Below are 8,606 nucleotides of genomic sequence, written 5' to 3' on the forward strand. Positions count from 1 at the left end.
TCCCATGTAATTGACTGCAGTTCGAATCCCAGACCCGTGGCTTAAACTCACGCCGGGCGCGTGTGCGTGCGTGCCCAAGATCTCGAGAGGAGAATGGAGGAGAAAGAATTGTGCTGTGACCATCCCCCCGGGGGGTGATTTCTCGCTTTCTGTCTCTATGTCTCTCTGTCTCTCTGGCGAGCGCACACACTATAGCAAAAGCCTCTCAAAAAAAATCCATTTTTTTTCTTTATTCATGATAGCGTGCCTATGCATGGATGCGTGAGAGAGAGAGCGAGAACCTTCCGCAGGGTCTGGTAATGCCATGACCCCCTCCTCCAGTCCCCTAGCCCCCCAGACCCTGGGCATTTACACGTGCCTGGTGTTTCAGGCTGGCCAGTCCAGGAGCACAACCACAGTTGCCATGTGGGACTGGGTTTCTCTTGGGCGGCATATTACTGCTGCTGCTTTGAAGTTAGATCTCTACCGAAACCTTTTCAAAGGAAACCTCTTCCTTTTTTTCCTTTCCCCACCAAATTTGAATGAGCCAGCAAAAGTGCTGGCAGAGGCCTGCTCTCCTCTTTGGCCCTGAAGACTTCAGGGAGCCATCTCAGGAGCCGTGAGCTAATGCACTCAGGGGCTGGGTGGTAGTCGGGGGGAAGGCACAAGGCCCCTCAGCTGAGCTGCTGTGGGGTGTGGGCAGGTCTGGGCCGACGTGTGTGGGCCGTGCTTTCCAGCCCTCCCTGCAGGCTCTGCCCTGGAGCAGCTCTCCCCGTTCTGTGTGATGTGTGTCTCCCGGGCAGGGCTTGAGGAGGCTGAGGTCCTCACCTCTAGCACAGTCCAGCTCCCGAGAGGAAGAGGTAGGTTCCTGTGCTCGGAGCTCTGCAGGACTTATCCGGTGCCCCCTCCCACCTGTGGGGCCCCTAGGAAACTGAGAGGGAAGCTGTGGTCACCACAAGCATGGAAACGTGGGACATTTGGGGATATTTCTCTGGGGGATCTTTTTTTTATAAGCTGGAGGGTGCATGTGCTCACTGGAGAGAAATGAGAGGTGAGGGGCAGTGAGAAAGCACCTTGATGGGGAACGGCCGCATCACAGTCCCTTCTCCATCTTTCCCTCCTGTCAGGATTTTGGGCATGCATGCACTTGGGCCGGGCATGTTGTTCAGGCCACTGGGTGTGGGATGTGAACCTGGGTCCCACTCCAGCCCATGACAAGGTGGTTAAGGAAGCTGGATCCCACATGGCTGACCATGGTTAGAATTCTGGCCCCAGAGGCTTGAAAAACATGCCAGGCCCATGTGTGTTCATGGCCCAGATCTCAACAGGATGGAGAATGGAGAAGAGATTGCAGTGTGACCACGCCCCGTGGGGGGGTGCTTTCTCCCTCTCTCCCCTCCTCCCCACCTCTGTTTCTCTGAGTCACTCTGAGTACACAGGACCTCTAGCAAAATTAAAAAGGAAAAGAAAAGTTACCCCTTCAGCTCTCACTCTCTAGCCTCCTATCCAACTCCCCCTGCCCCAAGTAATCATTAATCTACTTTCTGTCTGTATAGATTTCCCAGTTCTGGACTTTTGTTGTTGTTGTTGTTGTTAAATATTTTTTTCCGTGAGTGAAAGAGACACACAGAGAAAGACAGAGACAAAGAGACAGCATCCCCCAAAGGGTCTTGATATCGTGATCCTTCCTTAGCTTTCGGCCAGTTTGGATCATGGACAAGTGCATTCCTGGAATACCAGGGAGGTCTCCAGACTCCAACAGGGAGCCTTCCCATGTGGGGTTTGCCTTGCAGGGCATTGCGTTTCACTGCCGTCCCACTCCTTCCTATGAACAGCATCAAAGAGTATGTGTCCTTTTGTGTCTGGCTTCTTTCACTCAGCGTAGTGTTTCCAAAGTGGGTCTATGTTGTAGCATGTATGAGAACTTCATTCCTTTTCATGGTTAAATCATCTTTCATTGCATAGAATGCCAGACTTTTACGTTATAATTTAACAAAAGATCACGTCCATGGATGAGAGAGAAGAGAGCACCCCCAATGAGGTCCTGACGCTGAGATCCCACCCTTGGCCTCAGCCAGCCCAGAGCACAGGGCGCGTGTGGCCACGAATTACTAGCTGGTAATGCTGCCCTTTTCACCCCACTACCTGCCTTCCTGGTGACGGTAACACCGCTTACACATCCGGCGTCCAGGGCTGTGCACTGACAGCCTCCTCCCATGGCCTGACTTGCTGGGGAGGGGAGTCTCATCCGTCCCCTTCTTCTTCCTGTCTTCTTCTCGACTCCCTCCCCAGAAGGACAGCAAAGACGTGTGCAGAGATGATGCGGCTGACACGTCCATGGCTTAGGATTGGAGTCCCATGCTTCTGCTCCAAGGTCTGTCACCAGGTAGCCCCAGAACCCCCACGCCAGGCTCCCTGCTAAATGGGGCCATCACTGTGCTTTCTCCTCCTGTGTGTCACCCACTCCCAGCCTCGTGGTGCTGGGGTGGACCAGGAAGATGGGGACGCCCTCTCTGCTATAACTGGAGGGGCCAATCCAGGTATGGCGTCTCCCTCAGAGCAACGTGTCGGGCGTAGGACTGGATTTCTCAGTCGGTGCTTTTCTTATTGTACTTCATTGTGTTTCCAACTACTACCATGGACTATTTCCTAATTTTCCATACAGTCCCCATTTGCGAAGCCAGAGGGAAGAGTGTAATGAATCCTCGTGCATCTTTCACCTCCCTTCAAATAGCAACGATTACCTTTCTTGCTTCATCCCTGTCACCAACACACATTTTCTTCCTCTGAGGATCTTTTTTTGTAGGGGTTTTTACCTTAGGGCCCATATGCTTGTGGGGAGGGGAGAGAGACAGAGACAGTGAGAGGGAAAGTGAGAAATTACCCATCCCCCCAAGCGAGGATGGCCACACTACAATCCCTTCTCCTCCTTTCTCCTCTCAGGATCTTGGGCACACACTCACACACACCTGGCATGAGTTTCAAGCCACCAGGTGCAGGACTCGAACTGTGGGCAGTTATGTGGGAGCCCAGAGACATAACTGCTATGCCATCTGCTGGTCCCTCCTCTGCGTATCTTAAAGCAAATCTTGGGTAGCATTTCCCTTCATCTTTAAATATTTTAGCAGTCATCTAACAGACAAAGAAGGCTCATTTTTTGCCTTTTTATTTTTAACATAAGCATGAGGTCAGTCATGCCCAACGAAATGAATAGTAATATTATCTTACATCCAGTCAGGGTTCAATTCTCTCCGATCGTCTCAACAGGTCCTTTACGGTTGCTTTGTTAAAATTAAGATCCAAACCAAGTCCATAGTTTGCATCTGATGGCCTGGTCTCCTGTCTCCCTGAGTATTTCAGTCTCCCTTCTCATGCTGTGGGGGCATTGGAGAAGCCAGGCCATTTGCCCTGCAGGATTTCCCACATCCTGGAGCTGGGCACTGGCAGCCCAGTGGTGTCCTCTGCCTTGTTCTTCTGTCCTCTCTTTCTTCAAAAACCAGTGGTCGGGCTGAGGAGAGGCTGGGTTAGGCTCAGTTCGGCGAGAGCATGTCTCGTGGTGCTGCTTCTTGGTCCTTCCTCCACATGCCAGGTCTTCAGGCAGTCCATAACCACTCCTCTAGAGCTGCCCATTTTCAGGATGAGCAGAGCTGTGCAGTCCCAGGTGAGAGGCGAGCAGGAAGGGGTGCAGAGGTCCTGGCAGCAAGAACTGAGAGTCAGGAGAGCTGAGCCTGGGGTCCTTGGCTTGAGGGAGGAGCTGGTACCTGCTCCCTCACTTTATCATTCTTCCCACGGAACTCACAGGCCGCGGGTGTCCACGTGCTCTTCCTGAACAATCTGTAGGCATTTCTGGAAGTCTCCACTGTCAGGCTGGGGACTCCCCAGGGTAGGGCTGCTTTCCCCCTCAGACTAGGGCTCCCTGAGGACAAGCCATGTCTCCTCCTCAGATTGGGGCTCCCTGAGGACAGGCTGTGTCCCCTCTCAGACTGAGGCTCCCCACGGTGGGGCTGTCTCAGATGTGGGCTCCCTGAGGGCAGGGCTCTGTCTCCCCTCAGATGTGGGCTCCCCGAGGAGGCTGTGTCTCTGCTGTCAGATTGGGAAGTTCCTCAGGGCAGGATCTAGGCAAGAATGGGAGGGGCAGGCCATGGCTGGAAGAGTTTGGGGCTTGCCTGGGTCCCTAGCCTGGGACCTCTCGGTGTCTCACACTTCTGGAACCATCCCTCCCCCACCCAAACATCACCTTGCTTACTTAGCACTTGCCCTCATTCTAGCCGCAGATTAAGGCCCTCTCACCCTCTTAAGACAAAGCCAAGCAGCAGAGAGCTCCTTAGGCAGAGAGCTGGCTATTTATAGGGGAGAGTATTTCCCAGGCTCCGATATTCCTTCTGCTCTGGTCAAATAATAATAAAAAAAGATAATAAGTAAAATTAAATAAAGAATTCTTTTATTTATTTATTTATTTATTTTCGTTTGCTCAGAGAGAGAGAGAGAAAGTGAGAAAGCAAGTAGCCAGGTCTGGGACTTGAACTGCAGTCGGCCACGTGGGAGTCCAATGCCCTTAACCATTACGCCACCTGCCAGCCCCTACATTAAACAATAATTCTTAAAAATAAATAAATAGATAAAAATATGCCGGGCACATACACATCTTGCCAGGTTGGAGAGTGGGAGGAAGAAGGATTATGGGTTAACTAGGCATGATCGGGCGGGTGCTTTCTCTCTCTTGTGTGTGTGTGCTCTCTGGCATTACATGTTTTAAGAAGCTGAGATTTGGAGCCAGCAGATGGTGGTTAAGGGTGCTGGACTCCCACATGGCTGAGCGCGGTTCAAGTCCTGGACCTGGTGGCTTGCTTTTTCACTTTCCCTCTCTCTCTTATCAAATTAAAATCAATAAATAGTTCCATAAAATAATTCTTTAAAGAAAAAAGAAGGTAATATGTATGTTCTAGACCATCCTTCCGTAACTACGCCACATGTCAGAGTTTTTCTGCAGAGAACAAGACCATGTAGTCGGCGAGCCAATAAATGGACAAGGAAAGCCATGTGGGGACGGGCTGGACGCCAGCCGAGTGACAGCTGTGGAACCATGGCAACCGCCTGCTCCGAGAAACGCCGAGTTAAATACCTGACCAGGAGCGGTGGAAGTGAATGTGATACTATGATGATCTGAATGTTTGCAGAGTCCCCGGTAAACAGCTAGGGCTGTAGTAAGATTGTTTTTTTCCTATAGGGCATATGTACTTGCTAGAGAGAGAGAGAGAGAGAATGTGAAATTGCTTCCCAGGAGGGATGGCCATGCTGCAATCCTTTCTCCTCCAGTCTCCTCTTGGGATATTGGACACACATGCACACGTACTCTACGTGATTTTAAAGCTGCTGGGTCCAGGACTCGAACTGTACAATTGGCCATGTGGGATCCAACACTTTAACCTCCAGGCCATCTCCTGGCCCTCGAGATTTCTTTTTTCAGTAGGTGTCGCCGTAGGTACTATAGGTGGTAAGGAAGGACAGAGAGGGAGGAGACAGCAACTATGCATCCTCAGAGAGCCCCAGTCTGAGAGAAGACACAGGCCTGGCCTGTGAAGACCAGCATTAGTTATCTGCTGGTCAGGGAGGTGAGGAGGTCAGGGAGGTGAGGTGGAGGGTGATGGTGAGGTGGAGATATGGGGGCTTTCCAGAGGGCCCTCCTAGAGACCGAGGACAGTTCAGAGTCTTTGCTGTAAGCCTGGCCCTCACCGCGGAGACACCTCAGTGTGTATGCAGTAGTGTGCACGTGTCACTCCAGCTTGGGGACACCTATGGGTGGTGATGGCTAAGAAGGAGCTCCTGGGTCAGGGAACAGGGTGGGGAGAACTCACACTTCCCCAGGAAATTTAACTAGGAAAGTCAACAGACAGGAGGGGTCAGGGGAAACTCTGAGGCACGGAGTGGGCAACTGCTGTGGGTTGGTCTTCGACTTCCTGTGTGGCTTTGGGCGAGGCCCTGTCTTTCTGTGAGCCCAACTTCCTCCTCTCTAGAACAATCTGTGGTTTTCATCTTGTCTAAATGGCTCGAAGTAGGGAGGGGCCCATATTTCCTGAGGGCCTATGTGTGCACGCTCTCTATCACAAACAAACAAACAAAAAACATAGCAAAAGATGTCCAGCTTCACTCAGAATGAGAAAAATGGGAATGAAAACAACCTTGAGATACTATTTGGCTTCTATCAGTTTGGCAAAGATCAAAAGTCAGACCCGTGTTGGTGTGGCTGGGGGACAGGCTGTCCCACGTGGCTGGCCAGGGTGTAACCAGAGCTATGACAGGGGTCTGGTGAGATCACCTTTCACACAGGCATGGTTCTTCCAGGAACATTCTAGACAGAGGCTCAATATGCAAAATAACCGGTGTCTACATTTGCATGAATCCGAGGCGGGGAAAACCCTAACATCCATCTGGGTGGGGATCGGATAGCACCCCAGAAGCTATCCACAGAATAGGAATACCAGGTAGCTCATTAAAGAAATTCAACAGGTTCCATGGATAGATCTTTAAGATATTACCAAGGGAAAAGATGTTCAAGAGAGTATGGGGGTGAGCTCCCATTTGGGTTGTAAACGGGACATTCGCGGAGCTGGGTTTGCTTTTTCATGCTGGAAGGACGGCAGAGCAGGCCGCAGTGATGGGACCTGGAGGCTGAGAGACAAGGCGGAGGGGGAGACTTCTCTTTGTATGAGAGAGACCTTATTTAGAAGTTGATCACAGACCTTTTTTCAACAGTACAGTCACCATTTCAATGAGTATTGCTGAAAATAATCTCTATTTTATTTTTTGCTACAGGGTGTGCGCTCACCAGGAAGAGAGAGAGAGAGAGGAAAAGTGAAAAATCCCTCTTGAGAGGTGACGGCCCCACTGCAATCCCTTCTTCACCATTCTCCTCTCAGGATTTTGGGTACACATGCACATGCCCCTGGCATGTTTCTCAAGCCACCAGGTCTGGGACTTGGAATTCGAACCATGCAGCTGGCCATGTGGGATCCAGCTGTCATAACCACCATGCCAATGGCTGACTCCATAATCTCTATTTTAGAAAATCACATGCTTCCTGTTTTGGGGTTGCAAAAGCCGGATGTTACCGTGTAATGCCTGGTCCCTTTGCAAACGTCCGTTGTATTCAACATAACATGCACACGGCCGAGTGCACAAATCTCGGCTGTGACGCTCGATACATTTAATTTTTGGAGAGGTTTTTGCTATAGGGTGCGTGTGCTTGCCAGAAAGACAGAGACAGAGAGACAGAAAGCAAGAAATCACCCCCCGGGGGGATGGCCACACCGCAGTCCCTTCTCCTCCATTCTCCTCTCGGGATCTTGGGCACGCACGCACATGCGGCCGGTGTGAGGTTAAGCAACCGGGTCCGGGACTCAGACTGCTGTCAACTACATGGGAGTCCAGCGACATAGCCATTACACCAACTGCTGGTCTCAAGCTCGATATTTTGGCACATAAGGACATGCAGCTACCCACCCTGGCTGGGGAGGGCACACCCAGGCTGCCTGAGGGAAAGGGGAGATTTTCACTGTAAGGATCCCTTTTGGTTTCCGAGGCTGGGCTCTAACCCGATACACATGTACAGAGACGTACAGAGACGCAGCATCTCTGCCGGCAGCCCGCCCGCCAGCCTGGAGAGCCTGTGCAGCTGCCGCCCGCCTTTGGGTGAATAGGAGCCCTCACTTGCCAGGAGGCAGTGTTCACCCCTGCCTCTGCACAGCCCTGGACCAGAGGAGTCCTGGAAACATCTGCCTAGAGGAGACCTTGGTCACCAGCGACCTGGAAGAGAGGAAAGAGGCTGGCGAGGGAGTGGGGGCTAAAGTGACAGTCTATGGTGACTGTTACACACAGTCTCTTGGTCTGGTGGTTCAGGGAGCTGGATCCCACATGGCTGACCACAGTTCAAATCCTGCCCTGCTGGCGTGCCTTCATGCCTGGCACGCATGGAGAGAGAAATGGAGAGGGATCGCAGCAAAACCACGCCCCACTGGGGAGCGCGCGCTCTCTCTCCCTCTCTAGTGAACACACACACCCTCAGGCGGATTTAAAAAAAATTACAGTGTGATAGTCACAAAGGCCGGCCAGACCCCATCCATGGTCAGTGCTTGTCCATGCTGCCTGGCATGACTCCAGGAGACTGTCCCAGGCTGGGGCCTGGCAGCACACAGAGAGGCTGGATTTCCATCGCTCCGTCCAGCACGGGAACTGCAGGGCAGGGGGGGCGCTGGCCAGCGGCGTGCTCACCGCTCTGTCCTCAGAGCCTGCAGTGGTGGCCGGCACGCAGTGAAAGCGCAGCAAATATGTATCAAGCGAGCGATTGCGTGCGTGAGCCCATGTTCGAGGTTTTCTGAGGGAGGGAAGGAGCTGGAGCCTGGTGGGTATACCAGGAAGCCCCTCGCAAGCGGTCTCTCTCTTCCAGTCGCATCAAGAGCAACGTGGACGGCCGGTACCTGGTGGATGGCGTCCCCTTCAGCTGCTGCAACCCCAGCTCGCCGCGGCCCTGCATCCAGTATCAGCTCACCAACAACTCTGCACACTACAGCTACAACCACTAGACAGAGGAGCTCAACCTGTGGGTGTCCGGCTGCAGGGACGCCCTGCTG

At 52.4% G+C, this 8,606-nt stretch overlaps 1 protein-coding gene across 1 annotated transcript in view; it reads left to right on the plus strand.

Annotated features, from left to right (window-relative positions):
• Positions 1-8,606, plus strand: part of PRPH2 (peripherin 2) — a 21,199-nt gene that overhangs the window by 6,308 nt on the left and 6,285 nt on the right. The window contains 1 exon segment of the mRNA XM_006148562.2: positions 8,423-8,605. Coding sequence (XP_006148624.1) covers positions 8,423-8,605 — 183 coding nt within the window.

Source organism: Tupaia chinensis, unplaced genomic scaffold, assembly GCF_000334495.1.
Source record: "Tupaia chinensis unplaced genomic scaffold, TupChi_1.0 Scaffold000238_1, whole genome shotgun sequence".
In the NCBI taxonomy this organism is placed as follows: domain Eukaryota; kingdom Metazoa; phylum Chordata; class Mammalia; order Scandentia; family Tupaiidae; genus Tupaia; species Tupaia belangeri.